This window comes from Alosa alosa, chromosome 18, assembly GCF_017589495.1.
Source record: "Alosa alosa isolate M-15738 ecotype Scorff River chromosome 18, AALO_Geno_1.1, whole genome shotgun sequence".
NCBI lineage: Eukaryota > Metazoa > Chordata > Actinopteri > Clupeiformes > Clupeidae > Alosa > Alosa alosa.
In genome coordinates, this window is record NC_063206.1 from 17298325 (window position 1) to 17319979 (window position 21655).

The window sequence follows — 21655 nt, forward strand, 5'->3', positions numbered from 1 at the left end:
ATGTGTGCACATGGAATGGGTTAACATAACCCCTGGAGGCAAACATACGGAAAAAAAGTGGTCATCCTAGGCCCTACGGTTCTCAAGATATTCACAGAAAACTGTGTCTGCCCTACCCTCCTTTCGGGGGTCCAGTCCAGCGGGGGGGCTACAGATCAAAACGAAAAACGACGGTTCCATGCTATCCATGTGGGGTTACGCCCACCAAGTTTCATGTACCCCGGTCTTTCAATGTCCCGAGAATCTATGTTGGTGTATGGTCACTAAATGTACACATAAATTATTTTATTGTAAGGCCCCCCATGAACGAAAGTTCACAAAACTTGGCATGCATTCGGAAGGTGTCATAATGATCCTACACTTTCAATTTCGTGCAGTTTTGACCATGTCAGCCAGAGATATTGTGATGAAAACACCTAATTTTTTGCTTTTAATTTTTAACTAGGTGGCTATACATGAAATAAGTGGTAATGGGATGGGTTGACATGCCCCCTTAAGACCAACATACTAAAAAAGGTGGACCTCCTAGGCCCTACGGTTCTCGAGATATTCACAGAAAACTGTCTCCGGCCACCTACAGGCCAGTTGGTGTATAGTAACTTATTAGTATAGTAAATTTATTGTGTGGCCCCCCATGAACGGAATTCCACGAAACTTGGCGTGCATTCAGAGGGTGTCGTAATATGATCTTACACTTCCAATTTCGTGCAGTTTTGACTATGTTAGGTCACAGATACCTGCGATTACAACATCTCATTTTTACTTTTTTGTGTTTAACTAGGTGGCGCTATACATGAAATGAGTGGTTATGGAATGGGTTGACATGGCCCCTTGAGATCAACATACAAAAAAAATGGTCCTCCTAAACCCTACGGTTCTCGAGATATTCACAGAAAACTGTGTCTGCCCTACCCTCCTTTTGGGGGGTGCAGTCCAGCGGGGGGCACAGATCAAAACGAAAAACGATGGTTCCATGCTATCCATGTGGGGTTACATGCCCACCAAGTTTCTTGTACCCCGGTCTTTCAGTGTCCCGGGAATCCTTGACGGAAATTTGGACATGCGAAAAAAAAGAAAAAAAAAAATCTGACTAAACCTTCGCTGCGCGGCGGTCATAATTACTAGATACTTACTTGTAGGGCTGGGACAACGCATCGACGTAATTGATGACGTCGACGCAAAAAATACGTTGACGCAAAATATGAGCGTCGATTCGTCAAGCATAACATATCAAAACCGGCCACCACACATTGATGTTCTATGTTGTAGTCCTACTATTTAAATTAAAGATAATTTCATTGAGCTGCACTTTTTACTCACACAGCTTTCCTCGCCCGGCCCGCTCTCTCTCGTAACGAGCCCACTGCTCATCCTCTGCATGTGCATTTAACAAATTATTCACGATTGTTGAAGGATTGTTGTTGCCACATAAAAGCACTGCATAGAACCAGAGAATGTCTATAGAACACAGTGGGCTAAATTGCTATTAAATCCGCTTAGCATCGTGACCATGCTGCGCAAATTTGTTCAAAACTGCAGCATTAAAGTTAAGGTAAACTCTGCTAAGGTCTTATCACAACATAGCACATTGAGGAGACTAAACTAAGGTAAGTTACAGTATGCAATCAAGCAGTATTTCAAAGCTAACGTTAGAATACTGTTTGGATGTCAAGTTTAGCATGCTTACTTGCAGCTGCTTGTATTCGTTACTCAGGCTCATTTTATTGACTCTGAATGTTTGCAAAATCCCGATGTAAATGGAAAAGTGTTTTCCAAGACTCAAAAGTGCTTGTCCAAAGGAGAAGTACGAACCGTTATTTGAACTAACTACGTTATTAATTGCATCCACACATCAGCAGCCTTTTAACTGTAATTGCAAGGATTCCCACACGAACGTCTTAAAATGACAATCACTCAATTAGACATACACTACTGAACTTTATTGAATGCTACCTCTGACTAAGAATGCATTACTTTGCACTTGTATAGTCTTTTATTTTGGAATCTTAAGAGCAATAAACATATATTGCAATGTTAAAGAATTCATGTTTTTTCATTCATATATGTAAATAAACATGTATAAGTTGCTATTAGTGAATTAATTGGGAGATAATCGATAATCGAATCGAATCGAAATCGAACTGAAAAAATGAATCGTTAGATTAATCGATGCATCGAAAAAATAATCGCTAGATTAATCGTTTAAAAACTAATCGTTTATCCCAGCCCTACTTACTTGGCTATTAGTAATTATGCAGGCCACAGACTATGAATTATTAAAAAGATATGAACTTAATATGAATTACAAAATATATGAAGGTATTGAAACATATGACATGATGCCATCTCTTTAGGTGACTGTCTTTTTTGGACAGTTCTACGAAAGGTTATATATATACTGCTTTGTGAATTACCTCAGTCAAAGCATTTTCACAAATAAAGTAGGCCTACTTTGATTTTCTGTAATCCTTACTGTTTACCTTTGATTATCCTTTTTAATAAGCATCAAGATGATCAGTGTGATTTTGGTCTTACTAACCTTAATTGCCCTAAATTTAAAAAAAAAAAAACTATTTTAGCAATTTTCACTTCCTCAAGCAATTTCTCCGCAAGAAACAGCTAAAAACACCACAACTTCCATCCAGGCATTTTAGGTCGCAAACCTCGCGAAATCCTGGAGGGACTGATTTTCTACCTATCCCTTACTGCCACTGGGGTAAAAAAAATAAAAAAAATGTCCTACCGACCCAGGGCCTCAACTGAAAACCAACAGGAACCAAACCTTTTTTTTTATGCCCAGCTAGGAGGATGAAAGGAGAAACAGCAGGAGAAATGAGAGTGTGGTAAGAGCAGAGCTGGAGGGCGCGAGGCACACAGAGAGGAGGGGATTGAGAGAACAGTAGGAGAGGACGAGTGTGGGAGGATGGGGAGCAGATGGAGAGTACAGAGAGATAGAGAAAGAGACAGACAGAGAGAGAGAAAATGGATATTCTGGGTGTGTGGGATCTGCTCTCATAAGTAAGAGTGTGTGCTTTCAGTGTGTGTGTGTGTGTGTGTGTGTGTATGAGTGTGTAAGGCCAAGACAGGGCTTGTGTCATGACAACAGAGATACAGATACTCTCTGGCTTTCCTCCAGCAGAAAGAAGCTCCCTCTCCCGCCATCCCTCCATCTCACTCTCCATTCCCCACTTTCCTCTCTTTCTCTACTCGCTCCTTTATCTCCCCCTTGATCACTTTCTCTCCCTCCTCCTCTCTCTCTCTCTCTCTCTCTCTCTCTCTCTCTCTCTCTCTCTCCCCCCTCTCTCTGTGATGGTAATGAGAACTCCATACAGAGTACTAGGCACCCAGCCTCCTCCAGCCCCTAATGGATCTGATGGTGGCTCATCAATAATTCACATCCCCTGTCTGCTTGGGGACAACAAAGAACAGGGTCCGCCTCTAGGGCTAGGATGTGTTTATGTGTTCTACACACACACACACACACACACACACACACATGCACACAGGCACATATGCGTAAACACACATATACACACCTGTTTCATTCAAGGGTTGTATTCATGTTGAGGATGTAATATGTATATGTTTGTGGCTGACAATCGTTACAATCGACTGGGGGGGGGGCTGGGTAGTGTGGAGTGGTGTGTGGGACAGTCAGGCTGGGTGGTCAATAAAGACGATAATTTACCATCGTCATGACAGCAGCTGCTATGTTTAGGTGAGGAGTAGCACCAAAATACACCTCTCCAATCAAAATCAGTCAGGATGACAGCGTGAAATGAACACAAATCACGCCATTGCTCGATTTCACACAGCTCAGATCTGCAGCCATCACTCAGCAACGATGCTCTTTAACTCCATGCTTAAAGGCCCAGTGGATCTAGGAGCAGTACAATATGTATGTAAAGGGACAACAGTGAGAGCCCTTGATATTCATGCACACTTTTCCACAGAGAAACTTCACAAAAGCATTACTTAGGTCCCTCTATAAATGGACACTTTCAGAACTGTACATGTTATACACGGCAGTCCCAATCATCCTTTCATGGCAGAAAATTAGACCCTTGGATTTTAGAGGCTGCAAAAAAGGACTTAATTTTGAAGGACTTGCCTGTGTGATGGACAGCTGACCTGAGGTCTATGGTTTCAGAGCGGGGAAAATGAGCCTGGGCAGGGCTGGTGCCAGCCGTGTTAGCATGAGATGCTCTCGCTATTGCTCCACTGGAGAAGGCCTGAGTGGCTGACTGTGAGTAATGCCAACTGACTGCCATAGGAAGACATGGGCCAGAACACCAGGGAAGACATGTGCCAAGGACTTTGGGTGATCACGCCCGAGCAATGTCTAGCCGAGCTCTCTATAAAACTAGGCAGAGAAGAAATGCATCTTATTTAGTTCTCTCTTTCTCTCCCTCTCTCTCTCTCAAATATTTCCATGTTTATTTTTGTCTTAGACGTGAAAAGAACAACTATTTTTTGAGGCGTTTCCACTTCCAACACAGTTCTATAAGTTTTTCTGTGTGCTCTTCATCACTTCAGAGAAAACATGTGTGGGCCACAAGGCTGAGTTGAATGCCATCATCATCACTCTGTTGTGAAAAAAGGCCAATGTGACAACACACAACAACCCAATGGCCAAACACTGAGACTTTCAGAATCTGTTTACACAATACCTGTAACTTCCCTCTTCTCTTGTGGGACTCTCTTAACATTGCACAACTAGTAACCCTCATAGGAGGGTTAGCTTGAGAACCTCAGTCAACAATTCAAAACACCAATGTATGGGTGGATGGATACATAGATACACAGACTGCATACACACACACACACACACACACACACATACACACACACACCTCGACTTCTGTCTTATGTCTGGATCATGATGTTGATACTGTAGCCTCATTGTGATATATCTCCTGGAAACGGAAACTAGTCGCCTCCCCCATCTCACACTGCTGTCGTCCCCCCAGCCTCGAGACCCAGGCACGCTCCTCCACTCACACATCCATTTGTGCTGGACATTGCAGGGCATGAAGTGGGCAATGGTGGCATCATAACTAAGGGTTAATATGCAGGCCAGCAAAGGCCACAGTTCACTCTGTCCTGAGAGTGAAGGGCTATTTCTAGTGACTCACGCAAGTAGCAGTATGCAGCACTGTACTGTATACCCTATCATTCTCTGTCTCTCTCTATGTAAATATATATATACCTTTATCTGTCTCTCTATCAATCTCTCCATCCCATTTGGTTCCTCATTCTGTTCATTATATTTTTCGTCAAGAGGACAGAGACAAGTCATGCTTGTGTGCATTGCATGACGCAGCTCACGCTGGTCATATCTTTCCCTGCAGGCAGTGAATTCTTCAAATTGCTCTGAGAACAGCCACCCCCCCACACACACACAAACACACACCCTCACACACCCACCAACCCCAGTCGACCGTTCTCCCCACGGGCAAACGCATGATGCTCCAGACCTCTATCAGGGGGTAATAACAAGGAGGGGTGGATGAGACAGGACAGGGCCAGCACACATGCACACACACACACACACACCCACACACATACACATACACAGACTCACACACACATACACTCACTGTCTCACATTGCATCTGTCTCACAAACGCACACTTAAACTAAGCAACTCACCAACTGTAAAAAATTTAGTGTTTAACCTGCACAGCTATAGTACTTGCAAATCAACTGGCCTCCGTGATCCATATGTGTGTGTTCTTGCGTTTGTGCGTCGTGCATGTGTGTGTGTGTGTGTGTGTATGATGGGGCTGGGGGCCCTGGCAGCACACTGGTTTCTATGCAACCAGGCTATCTGGGCATCGATCTGGCCTGACCTCATAAAGGTGGCACAACACATGGCCAAATGCATCAGAGATATGGCACACCTGCAGATAGGCAATGCCACGACAACATTCACAACAACAACGAAGATGATGATGATGATGATGATGCAACTGATTATCATTAGGGGTATGTGAAGATATGTGATGGGTTGGATCCCAATGCTTTTCAGCTTGTGAGCGTGGATTGCCTTTACTGAGAGACCCTTGTCCATTGGCTTAGGCTGAAAAACATCAACAGGAGTAGGTACCTGTTCAGCTGATGATATAGATATGAATCCTGGCATGCATCAGCAAACCTAAGGGAGTGATTACATACCCAATCCTCGAAATGCTTGGAGCTGTTCTGCAGCAGGTCCTCGAACTGAATGATGCAGTTCGCCACGAAGTCATCGTAGCCGATGGGCGCGTCATGGAACACGGAGAGCTCGATCTTTCTGCCATCGTAGACCTCGGTTACAAACTCGTCGTTCCACGCGGGACTGTTGGTCTTCTGCTTAGTGGAGGTTTGGCCCACGCGCGAGTCGTCCACGTTAAGGGCGATGTACGGGTCTAATAGAAAAGTCTGGGGCTTTGGGCCCACGGCGTGCCTCAGCGCCCAAGCCGTCGGCTTCAGGTCCAGAGCCTCGCGAATCTTAATCTTCAATAACCCATTAAAAACCACCATGGTGGTGATGTAATCCCTCTAAAATGTACTTGGAACAAGGGTATGTGGAGTGTTCCTTGATCCCTGTCACTCCAACGGGGTAATCTATCTAATGTAGAGAGCCTTCCTGAATGAATAGGTAGATACTTGTGTGTGTCTCCCTGCGAACACGCCTCCCCTTCAAAATAACGGGAAAATCGCCGTCTCCTCACTCGTGAGCACTCGCTCAAATTGAATGCAAATTACCCTTTTCGATATTATCCACACACCACAGATTGTCTTTATATTTCTCTCCGACCGTTGCACTCCAGAATAACATCACACATTTGGTGTCAAAGCTCACAAATCATATCCTTCGGACTGAACAATCGAGCGAAATGAGCGAAATGAAAACAGCTTTGTAAATTGTTCCAATGTCACATGAAAGATTCGACCAGCATTCCCCACCTCAACCCTCGGGAGCAAAATAAACCGAAGCAGGACCTCTTCAGGACCAATCTCTCAGAGCTCTTGTATTCCTCGGTTGCCTGAAAGAGGACGAAATTATCTCGGTGTGTCCACAGCGCATTTGGGACGTTTCGTATGCACGTCAGTTCGTAGACAAAATAGCGCTTAGAGGACAACGAGTTGTAGTTTACCCCTAGTCCTCGCTCTCGGTTTCCGTATGCTCGTCACTGATCCAGGCAGCTTCCTCGCCGTTGGTGCTCCGTTTCCTGCAGACCTGCCTCTTTTTCCCCCCGACTGTCTAAACGGCAGTGCAGGAAATGCGCAAAACACGTCAGTTTTCAGCGAGCCTCGCCACGCTGCGTCTGTTCTGTGCCAGATGGGGGAGTGCGGCACAAGCGAGCTGGGGGCAGAGCGTGCTACTATGCCTTCCACAGTCCAGGCGCGTCCTGGTGAGGCATCAGGTGTGTGTGTGTGTGTGTGTGTGTTTGACAGAGGCAGAGAGGAAGGAAATCAATCTGGGCTGGATGTTAGTTTTCGGAGTAATCCTGACTTTAATAACTACAACTAAACCCTAGTTTTTGTGTTTCTTCAGAATTTCAGGTATGGGGTGATAACAACAATGTTCTGTTGTGGATCTGTCTGCGCTTTGCTAGTGTATCTAGACACAGACGACTGTATTTTTTGGTTGAAAGGCGCCACCACCAGGATGGAATTCTAATGGCACAGTAGAGTATTTCCACAACATGAATGAGTCGGGTCATGGTGTCTTGCGCACTGACACGCTTGGCCTGCCTTTATAACAGGCTAACACCTGGCAGTAGCAACAGAGACATTACTTGACAGCAAACAGTTAGTCACCAAAAGATAACACGTGTGCTGAAATAACGTTTCATTATTTGAGTGTTTTCTTTGTTTGTTCGTTTACCTAATACCTTATTGCATGCGTTTTAATGAGGTATGCTCAGCTTCATAACCTTCTTCACCCTCCTCCCTATCATTTACATTAATGTCTCTGGTTATTTAAAGAAATGTATTGATTTATGCTCACACTTCAAAGCACATGTAAATTACCTGTTTACAGTTCATCGACTGGTAAAGGCATAATGAGGTGTGTCTTTAATGTGATATTGTGAGATGGTTCTCGGTTTACCTCCAGATCCTTTATGAATGCTTGCTAATAAAATGTTTGAAAATCCATCGGGAATCCATCACATTGACATCAAGTACAGAGACGCACTCATGGCAGCTTAGACCTCAACACTACAGTCCTAAAACTGAACTGTATTGTACTGAAGAGTGAAACCAAAGTCTAGAGCATGTGTCTGATCTTGACCTTGGGTTTGTGTGGTGTGTGTGTGTGTGTGTGTGTGTCTGTATGTATGAGTGTGCACACAAGTTGAGTGGATCTCTCAAAAGACTACTGATCTAAAACAGATGCTGTGTCTATATTGTTCTTTCTTATCATTTCATATAGGTTCACTTCTGGGTGTATGCATACAAAAAGATGTTTCAACATATTTCGTAAATACATCATCCTCTACCATTTTGCATTGCACCATCTGTCCAGTATTTCTCAGAGGCTTTAAAGAGCCACTAGATGGCAGAATAGACTCTTCTCTCTTTCTGCACCTCACATTTACTGTAAATGTCCCTTGCCATTGATTCCAGTGGAGAATATCAGGTACATGCATTTACAGTGTTGTTTTATTGAAATGTGTATGGGACTGAAGAGGACAGTCATGACCAGTTAACTGTCTGTTCACTTTATCCTGGGAAAAGCTAACTATACCCCTCACTGACTTTACACAAGCCTCAAAACCAACCGAATTACACCTCCTTTTTAGTTAGTGTGTCCATAACTAGATCAGACTTTCTCTCTCTCCCTCTCTCTCCCTTTATCTCTCTCTCTCTTTCTCCAATTGAGTTATGTATGTTGGTGCTTGATTGAAAGCACTTGATGCGAATCAGAGAGTGTAATGCTGTTAGGGTCATGGGCTGCAAGCCCATTTACATGCACACTAACAGCCTTCACTGATCAAGACCAAGACCAAAAACATATGAGATTATCCTGGGAAAAGACAGTGCCAAACATGATACTTAGAATAAGATGAGAGGCACCTCCAGTCTAAATGGAAACAAATGAACCAAGCTGTAGCCTAGATGTTGCATTGTGTTTCAGCAATGTCAGCAGACTGAACAGAATCTAAAGCTATTAAGCACTCAAAGGTTTTTTTTGAAAGAAAATGAGTAAAACAAATGGGGGTGGGATACTATTTTGAGAATTATTATTCAGTTAGATTTTGGTGTGGTTTGTTTTAGTTGTTTTAGACAATGTGCTGAATTACATTCAGCAACCAATAGTTTTTCCTACTTTGATGAAATCTATAATAAAGCAGATCCTTTCAAAGGATTAAGTCTCATGTTCAAACATATTCATCAGGTCCCTAATACTGGTGTATAAAATCAAGCACCTAGGTTATGAATGCTGACTGCATGGTGCTTGATTTTATACACCTGTGGTAAGGGACCTGATGAAACCCATAAATACACAGACATACAGTTATTAATGTAAACGTATTGTCATTTACAACTGGTGTCTGAGGGTGTGTGTATGTGTATGTGGGGTGTGAATGTGTGTAAGAGAGACAGATAAAGAAAGAAAGAAAGAAAGAAAGAAAGAAAGAAAGAAAGAAAGAAAGAAAGAAAGAAAGAAAAGGGTATTCATGTAAGACTTATAATAAACAATGTTTCAGTGTTGCATTCAAGCAGTGATTGCTGATGTCATTTCCTCCTGCTGCTGATTTAGTCTATATCCTCCTCCTCTCTCATTTCCTGCCAATCTTTTCTCTTTAATAACATCACTGATGTCCTTCTTTAACCCTTTGATTGACATTACCAGTATCTACATGCAGTGTCAAATACATAGTGCATGGGCCAAATAAGCAGAACTCCTAATCAGACAGACCAAACAGAACATCAAAATAAGTTGACCCATTTTTTTGGACAGGGGGCATTTTTGTTCATTGTTCCCCAGCATCAAGAGATCGAGAGAAAAGACAACCAAACAAACACAGCTTCAGGGCTTGTGACATCACATGAGTGAGGATAAATGCTTCTTTGACTTCTCTGACTGGTGTAGGGGGTGTGATGTGTGTGTGTGTGTGTGTGTGTGTATGTGTGTGTGTGTGTGTGTGTGTTAGTTTGTTTGTGATGTGCTCTGTCTCATGTCCTCCCACAGTGAGATGCCAGTGATGACACAGCTCTATGTCTTCTTACATACAACATCCCGCCAGCCCTGACTTAAAAGCATATTGGGAGACCATTGCTTTTTGTGTATTGTGTATCATTTGTGGTCTCTCTCTCTCTCACACACACACACACACGCACACAGGGAGAGAGTCTGCGAGAGTGATTCCTTCATCACAAGAATAATCTAATCAAAGCAATTCTTTGTAATATCCATCTTATGTAAGGATTTAAGCACCACAGGCAATGAGTTTAAAACCAATATCACTCAACTTTTGTCAGTATGTAGGCCTATATGAATTGCTCAATGTCGGTGTGCCCTGACATTCAATAGGCTAGACAGATGGGTCGACTTGGCTACAGAGCTCCTGTCTGTTTCAGGACATTTTACTCTGCACGCAATGCATTGTTTCAGATATCCACGTTTCCAGGTTGGCAACGCAATCACAATCGCTTCGTTTTTACTGGATATTAAACTCATCTGTAGGGGCATCGGGACCAACCAGATCTCTGCCCCTGGATCCAGGCAACGAAGCCACGACTCGCTTAGTTTTGATTGGGTGTTTCACTTGTCCGTGAGCCTGGGCGACGAATGAACACTGGTCCTCGGGATCCACCATCGGAAATGCGCTCACGTTGTGCTGTTCTACAGCGCTGTGCCAGCCCCGACCCGCCTGTACTCGCTATCCTCCTCCTCAGCTCTCTAGCCTGCTTCACCGAGCGACCGTCATACTGGCCGCCAGGAAAAGGAAAGACCGTGGCACGGCCGAGAGAGCAACGGTGGCCCAAAGGAAGAACAGGCTCTTTCATAAATGACTGAAGCAATCAACTGGACCGAGAAATACAGGGAAAAAATCCTTCAAGCCCGATTTCACCCCCAAATTTTGACGACCACCGGGAATGAAACTGAGAACCGCTCTCGTATTCACCAATATTTCATCCGCCACCGTGGAGCACAAGGGGGATAAGAGTCTGACTTCTATTGATAGCCATCTTTTACAGACAAAAGGGAGCAGCTAAGTGATATAACTTCACACAGAGACAAACAGACGGTAAGTCGGACATTCGCACCGCATACCCGAAAACCTAACATGTCATGAGAGGCTGAGCTATGTCATGTTTGAAATCAACCATTTTTTAATATCAGATTTGGTCTTGATTATAGCCTACATAATAGCTAGCCCATTAGCCAGTTAGCTACCTCTAGGTAATGTAACGGATGGCAACGATGTTACAGTCGATTTTCAATGTTGCATTCCAATAGCCTAGTTCATTATGGCATTGGCTACTTTGTCATGTCCTGCAAGTAACATACTTAAGCCAAATAATTGTAGCCAGCAGGACAAAAGAAAAAGGGGTGTCTCATGCGCTCCTTTATGCCATATCTTGCTCAGTGTTATAGAAAGTCTATAATTGCCTAGGTTGGTGTTGTTACATCTGGTCTTGGACTTTATTAACAATTCGTAAAGTGCTATTCTGTAAGATTATCATTTGGTGGTTCGTTGACGAGGAGTCCATAGAAAGAATATCAGTGTAGGCTATTGGTGTTTTGTGCTGCCATGTAGGTGTTTTGTGCTGCCATGTAGCTTACTTGTAGGCTACATTATTATTCTTTATTACATATTTATTATTGCTAGACACAATGTGTCCATGGAAGTTACCCGTCTCCTGTGGTCTAATTTAGGCTATGGGTAGATAGCTCATTGTGACTACATGAGAAGTAATTATCCTAGATAAGTAAATAGTCAATTGCCTATCACAGGCCTATTCATATTAAACATCAAACAGGAGCAGAATGGGACAGCTCTATTCAGTTACTAGCCTTCACATTCCCACATTTGACTATAATTTCAGGGTAATATTGTCAGTACTGTAGGCTATAGTTGGGCCAGAGTTAACGTCTTGACATATCTTATATTTAAAAAAATCTTATATTCCATTTTAGGCCTATTTAGCTACGGATAAGGTTTTTGAAATTGTTTCGTTCAGCCCTTCATGGACCAAGGATCAGAGAGAAATCAGACAGACAGCTGTATAGTTTCTCCCATGACCTGGAAGAAACCATCAATCCCTTGTCCCCATCTTGTTCATTTGTTGAGAGACCATAAATGCCTGTGCTGTGTTTCATATCTTATAGAGAGAGGGAAGAAATTGTTGCAATTTTGTCTTCATGAGAGAGAAAGACAGACAGTGAGAGAGAGCCGAGACGGCTGTTTCCGTTAAGTATGTAATCTTGACCAAATCTCTAGGCCCTTCTGTCATGCTGCACTCAGGAAAGTGGGCGTACGGACCTCAGTCTGACGAGGAACTTCAGCCGTACCATTTTGGCAATCAGATCCTCCTTTTACTCCGGAGCTATTGAGTGCATGGCAAAACTTTAACCAGATCCCCGCTCCAAATCACCAACACCCACACAAAAACACAGACACACACACACAGACACACACACAGACACACACACACACAGACACACACACACACACACACACACACACACACACACACACACACACACACACACACACATACACACACACACACACACACACACACACACACACACACACACACACACACACACACACACACACACACACACACACACACACACACACACACACTCCAGAGCGTTGTCCGCACCCTGTACGGAGCGGTGGTTTTTATTCCTCCTCCCGTGGCAGTGTAGTTTTCCTTTCCTCTCCTCTGGTGCTGCGTAGAGGACGTGAGTCACTCCTCTGTCCGGGCTTTTTTCCTGGGAAAGGATGCTGTTGCCACAGTAGGTGTGACTCACACACAGAATTCCTAGAGACTGATGTCCATCATGGACCATAGTCTGGTGTGTGTGTGTGTGTGTGTGTGTGTGTGTGTGTGTGTGTGTGTGTGTGTGTGTGTGGGTGTTGCGGGGAGGGGGTGAGGCCTGAAGGTCTCAGTTGGGGGTAGTGTCAAGTGATGGTTTGTGGAGGTGTTGGAAGACTCTTGTGGTTGGCTGGGGATGGGACTGAGCACCAGGTTGATTTGATTAAAAGCAGGACTGGACGATCTCCTGGTTGAAACATGTTCCGCCTCAGACTCCTACTGAGTTATTAATTTATGGTATGCATATGGCCTCTCTCCCACCACACGTTTCCCTACACCCCACCCCCTCTTGGTCTTTCTCTCTTGTGACACAATTGGAAGGCCCACACTTGCAGTCCATGTGTGGATTTTGTGTCATCTGTCTGTGTGTGTGTGTGTGTGTGTTTGTGTGTGTGTGTGTGTGTGTGTGTGTGTGTGAGTGTGTGTTTGTGTTGGTGTTTCTGCGTAAATATACGTTTCTGTGTGTGTTGTGTGTGTCTGTCTGTTTGTGTGCATTTGTGTGTGAGTTTGATAGTGCACATTGTGTCTGAAAGAGAGAAGGGGGGGAGAGTTTTTAGATGTTGGCAGGCCTGTGCTGTATTATTTTGGGTGTCGTGCATGGAATCTTAAGGGCCCTTCCCTTAGTCCTTAATCACAGAGACGCCATATAATGAAGAGACAGAACAGGGCATATAAACTATTGACCTCACAAACACACACACACACACACACACACACACACACACACACACACACACACACACACACACACACACACATTGCATGCTCATTTCCAGAAATTACAGAAATGAAATCATTCTCATGCATGCATGCGGAGACAAACTCTTACACACACACACTAGTCCCGTCCAGATCCTCATGTCATTGCCAGTGTTTCAGAACTGGGCCTGAGTCATGGAAACACCACAGATTCTCCGGCAGCCGTGCCTCTGGAATGTGGTTCTGGACTCGCATCAAGGCCGTGTCCGGAGAGGAGAGAAGCCCACAGCCCAGCCATCACTGACTGCACAGACATTTCAGTCTAACTTACACTCAGAAGCAGACTAACATACATACATGTACACATACAGATGCATGCCTACCCACATACACAAACACACACTAACAAATATATACAATTACATACATACATACATACATACATACACTCACATGCATATATGCACATTGACAGAAACATAAACAGACATGTAACCAAATTCATACAATGCACTTTCAGATACCCAGCAGTTCAAATTAGTCAAAATAGTCACATAATTATCTGTTTTAACTTTAGCACGCTATTCTCTGACATTCTAAGAAACAAAGTGGAAAACCAATCCATTATATGTTCTACTCCATTTTAAAAGACTAAAAAGCAGTATGCACTTAACAGTGCGGCAGGTTTGAGTTGAATGTACCATTAATAGGTTTGATGCTGTGTTGGGAAGAACACTGGAAGGGTTTTTGAAAGCTGTCTGTTGACTGGGAATTATAACTCCCACTCATGTCTCTGTCACACCTCTGAAATAAGGATGAGATGTCAGTGGGATATTGTGAATGATTTATAGGGAGCTGTTTTATGTCTAGATTGACTCAAGAAACTCCAAGTAGGCCAAAGCAGGTACATTCACAGAATCATGCACACATGTACACATGACTGACACCCACACACACAGATATACAGGCAGAAGTACAGACACACACACACACACACACACACACACACACACAGATATACAGGCAGAAGTACAGACACACATGCACGCAGATGAGGGGACCCACACCTTGGCAATCACCAACGTTTCATCTCTTACAAAACACCAGCCTTTTAGCACCACTGCCATTCACATCCTTCAATCCTTTATAGAATTTTAACTATCAACAAAGATTATCTGAAATACTTGTACATTTCTTGGTCAGGCCTATTTTCTCTTTTATTCCTTCTTGTAGCAAGTTTAGACTACCCAACCAGAAAATTGCTGTAAGCTATGCCATTTAATTCACTATGTGTTTCTAATATCATTATTATTATTATTATTATTATTACTATGTGTTTCTGGTCAACCCCCACATGCAAAATAAAATAAAGCCCAAAAGACCACGTAAACCACATACTATCAGAACCATGTCAAGATTGGATCAGATCTATATCCACACTAACCTGACTCTCGCCAGATGAATTTCGTTCCGCTTAGCTCCGCCTAGCTCCACTCACATCCATCTGGGATCGGTTCCGTTGAGAGTCATTTCGGCACCAGATTTTATGGTAGAGCCAATCAGGATGCAGGGCGGGAGTTTCATAGATGTGACGTAGCGTAGAAGCGACTGTGAGACTGTTCTTGGCGTCACGGGTTGGCTTCGATGTGAGTGGTTGAAGTAGCATGTCAATAGATGAAAGACAAATGGACAAATCCAAGGATTTTTGATAAGGCCCAGCCTTCTGAAACACCACTCCAATGGATCGATCCCAGATGGATGAGTGGAGCTAGGCGGAACGAAATTCATCTGGCGAGAGTCAGATTATATCCACACTGGATCAGACGCCTCATCTACACTGGAGCTAGGCTGTACCAGGCCTGGATCCATTTCTCATGCAGTTGCTGTCTTTGGTACTCTCAGCGTTTTCATAGAAAACCATCTTTGGTGTTCCCCAAGCAAAACTATCACAAGGATTTGATTTTGTGATGGTACAAGTGAAGGGACTTGTGAACATTACAGCTTTATAGCAAATATCTATGTATATACATACATGGGTATGGTTATTGTAGTTAGCAAGTGCTTTTGTCCAAAGAATATGAAAATACATACAAGCATACAAACAGACACACACACACACACTATAATATCTACGTATATATACATGGGTATGGTTATTGTAGTTAGCAAGTGCTTTTGTCCAAAGAATATGAAAATACATACAAGCATACAAACACACACACACACACACACACACACAGAGAGAGAGAGACACACACACACAACCCACTGGCCTGCCTCCATCTTTTGATTTTTCACACACCCTGTCCCTCTCTTGCCCTCGCACACAACACACACACAAACACACACTCCTCTTTTCCTGCACACTGGAGCACTTTTCTTTGTTTGTGTGGACGCGATTAGCGTTTAGCCGAGAGCTGGAGAGCCAGCGGGCAAGCCCCCATGGAAACGGCTGTCCTCAGATATGCCTGATAGCAACGCTGCAGGCCCCATCTGGAGGCTGGCCATGCCAAGCAGGCCAGGGGGCGTCGAGGAAAAGGAGAACGACAGAAAGGAAGGGAGAGAGAGAGAGTAGGAAGGAGAGGGAGAGGAATACAAGGAGGGAGTGGGGGAAACAAATGCTGGCACCCCTCACCATTTGTTCTGTGGTTTTTGATGCAGGTGGGTCCAAGTATGTGTTTTCCTCCGAAATCAGCAAAGTCACCCGTGTGAAAATGGCTGGCCTAGCCTGCAGTGTGTGTGTGTGTGTGTGTGTGTCTGTTAGAGCCACAAAGCTTTTCTATCATCTATCCTTTCATAGTGAATGACTTTTGTGCATCTCCCGATGAAGCAGCGTTTACCGGCCTGTGATTATTTCACTCTGGGCACTTTTGGCAGTGTTCATGTAGTGAGGAAACAGGTAGTCAAGAAAGAAAACGCATAACACATGACAAAGTACACATGGCAAAGGAGGGTTCTCCGCGCTTCTGCCGTTTAGCGACAATTCGGTGCAACCAGGCCAGGACAGATACTTTAAAGAGAAGGAGAGACGCCGGTGCAGCTCAGATGTCTTCTTAATTTTTCTTTATTCTTTACTAAGAGGTGCAGAACATTATTAACATTGACTAACGTTTCGATGTAGTCACATCTTTATCAGCATCATCTAGTACAACCACAGTAGTTCTCCACCAATAGACCTTGGTGGAGTCTTTTTGAATTTCCCCTTGGGGATCAATAAAGTATCTATCTATCTATCTATCTATCTATCTATCTATCTATCTTATTGTCTTATTGAGTCTTACTGTGTAGAAAAGAGCTATGTCTCGTTTCTATTGTCTTTCTATTAAATGGATACTGAAAACCTGTTATTTAAAACATATGTTATTGTTATTGTATAGTTTAATAAGCAGATTTACATTTAAATGCATGGCTCTGGGAGGATAAAAGCAATGTCAGTCCAAACCAAACCAGAAATGCAAAATGTTCAATTTGTGTCCAACACTTTTATTATTTTTTAATTGGTTGAAATTGCTTCATAAATCATACTATTCATTGTTGGGACTGCTTTGCCAGAATGACAAATTTGTGGTCGAACTGCTCACCAGTGAGCTGGAGGGGTCGTTGCGCTCTGCTCGGTACCGCTAAATTGCTCTTCCGGCAGCACAACAATGCCAGTCGGAGGCTTCCTCTAGCGTCCCATGCATACAGTGTTAGGGAGAGATGCTGTGATATCTGCAGGATGCGCAAACTCAGAGATAGCAGTAGCGATGTTGCTCTGACAGGAAACCATGACTGTGAGTACTCAATATACACTCATTGCCTACCTTACATTAAAAAACCTAGCAGTTTTGGCATCTAATGGTTGGCCCTCAATATTACATTGCCACCAGTGTTAGCATTGTTATTTGGTAGTCCTCTCAGTATCACATGCTAACACTTCTAGCATTGTTTAATCAGCCTACAGTAGTGCGTGCTAGCGGTGTTATCGGTGCGCTGTCCTTGTTTCGTGCGACCCTGTGTCTTAATGTGAGCACAGCCTGATGGGCTGGGAAGGGGGTAATTATGCTCTGTTGTTTCCTGTAGTTTCCTGTTGGCACAAGAATAGGCATATTTAGTCCTGTGTAATAGCAGTGTGTGTGTGTGTGTGTGTGTATGCGGACACATCACTGATGATGTGACTTCTCACATTTTCTTTGGCAGCCATGTATTTCGCAGCTTGTATGACATCATTGCTCCCTCCCTCTCTCTCCCTTCCTCCTCTTCTGTCTGTCACTCTCTCCCTCTATCTCTCCTCCTTCTCCATCTCATTATGTCTTGCTGTCATTGGGTGGGTTCGAGATGCATGCAGCTGGCTTAACGTCTAACGTGATCTGCCGGTGTTGGCTGGGAGGAGCTAGAAAAGATAGTAGGCAAGCCTGGACAACTTTCTTCTTCAGAAATGGGATACAGTTTAAATCCCCTATCCTTTCATGAAAATTTAATGAAATTGATTGAAATGATGATGTTGTTTTAATGACTGTGGCATACGCTGTCAACAGGTCAGTATTAAAGTACATAAATTCAGTATTAAGTGTTTTCTCCACATGTGTGTCATCATCAGTCTGCACTACAGCACAAAATAACAGTATTAAAAGGTTTTTAAATACCATTGTTGCAAAAATCAAATCACATATAAGGAGGTATCCCTTGGATTAAACAACAATATCCACGCATTCCAGCATAAGGAAGCACCAAGGGAAACACATTTTTTGCCATAGGAGATTCGAGCCAGGGAGGGTGGTGTTTTGACACCACAAGTATCATGCAGACGGAAAAAACCAGGCTGCACAGACTGGCTGAAGTTGTCTTTCTACTACCATGAGATATGGTGATGTTTCAAAGCGCTGATTCAAGACAGACAGAAGATGCATTGCTTTAAGCCAGCGCTGTAAGCGCTGCATGAATCTGAAGGCACCCATTAAGATACAGGTCCATGCATTCATGGTCAACAGTGAACACATTAATTATGTGGTGATTGCATCCCTGGTTGTAAATTGTCCGTCACGTGGGACTGCTTTATTCTCTCACAGCAATGTCACATTCACCTACGTGCTCACTCTCGCATGCAAGCACACACACACACACACACACACACACACACACACATATACAAACACGCATCCAGCCAGGACAAACATGCCTGTTGTGACTTTGCTCTGCCCTACCAATCTCACTCTCACTTACACTCCCTCACTTCTCCAGGATGATATTTGGAATGCAGAAGTGGTCTGCCAGATGGAAATGATGATGAAGAAGCTGTGTGCGCAGGACTGGGGCTTGTTGTCTTTTTCAGAGCATCCCATCTCCTCAGAGGCCATATTAGGGTCCAGGCTTTTGCAGTCAGACAGCAGGAAGAGAGAGTGACATTGAGAGAAGGAAAAGGAGAAGGAGGAAGCTTGTCTGCCACAGTTTGGATGTACGACGTTGGGACATATTTCTATTAACATGACTGTAAATAGCATTTGACTCAGATAAGGTTGTTGCTGCACCCTCTCAGATTTTGTTCAGTTTTAAAGTTAACAGTTTACCATTTTAAATGGTTGGAATACAAACATATTCTCTGTGTGAGTGAAATACTAAACGTTTGTACGGCATGCTCATTGATTTTCTATAAGGCCCTAGGTTTGGAAAAAAGTGGCAAAAGAGACATTTAGGGAATTATGGCATTGTGTTTTGTGCCCATTTTGTATCAACCTTGACTTTACTTTAAATACAATATTGAATTAATTTTGTACCAATATTTGAGGTCTCCAAAAATAATGGGCATGAATATATTAAGTATAAAAGAAGGGAAGTTGTTTTTCAGTCATTTCCAAAAGATTAAAATGGTATGTGGGGTAGCTAGTAGGAACTAGTTCTAATCTTTGAATTTTGAGGGATTTATTCAACTTAGAAACACTTTTTTTGTTCACAGTCAAAAATGACCGCCATAGGAAATGATTGGGAAAGAGTATAATTTTCATCCAGGAGATAAAAGACATCTCCTTACAAACACTCCTACAACTTACCACCAATGTTCCCACACACGTGCATGCATGCACACACAACCACACACACACACAAACAGACACACATAAAGCACACACACATGTACACCCACTCACAGACACACACACACTCAGTACATGTTGTCAGTTCATGTTGTCATGTTACCACATGTGCATGTGAACCACCAATGTTTGCACACACATGCATGTATGCACACACAGAAATACTCACACACACATCACACACACACACACACACACACACACACACATACAAGGATACAAGGATACAAGGAAGTTTATTGTCACATGCATATAGTTACTGGAAGTAAGAAATGCAGTGAAATACAAGTTTGGTCAGGCTAGGAATACTAATGTTTAAGATATTAATGCTTAAACAAAGCTTCTTAGATAGAACATCTTTGGGAGTGTAATAGCTAAAAAAAAAAAACGAGCAAAAATGTTTTTAATTGAATTTAATTAAATATTTCACATTTTACCTAAATGTTATGTTGGCAAACTTTGAGCAAAATCTGAAACAGTGTGGCAGCCATTTTCTTGGATTCTGTCTGATTTGACATGGAATAACCCTCTTGAATAATATTGCACTCTAAAGCTCAGCTTGGACATTGGAGTCAAATGAGGGAAGCTTGGGGGTCCAGAAGCGGATGAGGTGCCTGCTGCTGTCACTACACCCTGATCACACGTGTGGGACGACAAGAAATATGAGAGAGGAGAAGGGGAAAGCGAGAGGAGGGACAGAAGAGAGGAGGATGGTAGAGGGGAAGAGTGGCTGAGAGAAGATAAGATGAGATGAGGACACCAGACAGGAAGGGCCCAAGGTGAGGAGATGAGAGGAGACAGCTGGAGAAGAAAGCCGGTTAACGGAGAAGAGCACAGACGAGCAGAAAGGAGAAGAAAGTGGAGGAGAGGAAAGACGAGTGGAGGAGGAGGTGATGTGAGGACGTTAGGGGAGATGAGATTAGCGGAGATGAGATGAGGTTTCTGTCCCCTGGACTGATATGCGTTCTGCTCTTGGCTGCCTAGTCAAGCCTCATAGTCAGTGGATTTCAGTCATGCACAGGACACATTATGCAAATGCCCAATCAATCTCTCTCTCTCTCTCTCTCTCTCTCTCTCTCTCTCTCTCTCTCTCTCTCACACACACACTATTTTGTTTACGCGTCAGTGACTCTGAAAAAGAAATTCAGAGATCAAATCTTAAAGGCCCTCATAGAGTAGATGTGCTTGGGTTTGGAAAAAGGAGTTTCTCTCTCTCTGTGTGTGTGTGTGTGTGTGTATTTGTGTGTTTCTGTATGTTTTTGTTTAAGTGTGTGTAAATAAACAATGACAATTACACCACATCCAAACAAATCCTGCAGTGTTTTGGTGTTTTGTCTTATCTTAGGAAAAGTGTAGTGATCAGCTTTGACATTGCCATGATTGATGTGTGTGGTGTGTTTGGTGTGGGTGTGTACGGAGGTATTTGTTTTATTTATATAGCACATTTTTCATGCACAAAGTGCAACACAAAGCACTTTACATGTCGAAAATGAAGAAATAACAAGCAATAATAATAATTTCCAAAAATCCATACGTTAAATTACTCCATTGGTTTAGGTTTAACTGAAGGGTCGCTCCACCAACAAGCTCTGACACTGTTCTCATATGATATTTTAGATTAAGAGACAGAAAGAGATGCCGTGCGTGTGTGTGTGTGCTTCATTCAACTAATGTCAGCTGAGTCATGTCTTTCCGATTGTTTTTCCTCACAGTGCACACTGAATCGAAACCATTTGTACAATATTCTCTAATCACTTCTCACTTAGTGCCAATTCTGTCTTTGTAATGGACACCCTGTAGCTTAGCTCTAAAAGCTAGTAATGTATGAACTCCAC

General features: G+C 43.2%; 2 protein-coding genes across 2 annotated transcripts in view; one reads left to right on the forward strand and one right to left on the reverse strand.

Annotated features, from left to right (window-relative positions):
• prkceb (protein kinase C, epsilon b) overlaps positions 1-7409 on the reverse strand; it is a 113441-nt gene extending 106032 nt beyond the window's left edge. The window contains exon 1 of the mRNA XM_048270524.1: positions 6178-7409. Within this exon, the coding sequence (XP_048126481.1) occupies positions 6178-6525 (348 nt within the window). The 5' untranslated portion in view covers positions 6526-7409. The remainder of the gene's footprint in view (positions 1-6177) is intronic.
• Positions 7410-10863: 3454 nt separating this feature from the next.
• The window catches only part of socs5b (suppressor of cytokine signaling 5b), a 21043-nt gene continuing 10251 nt past the window's right edge, over positions 10864-21655 (forward strand). The window contains exon 1 of the mRNA XM_048270532.1: positions 10864-11249. The gene's annotated coding sequence lies outside the window, so the exon portion shown is untranslated. The remainder of the gene's footprint in view (positions 11250-21655) is intronic.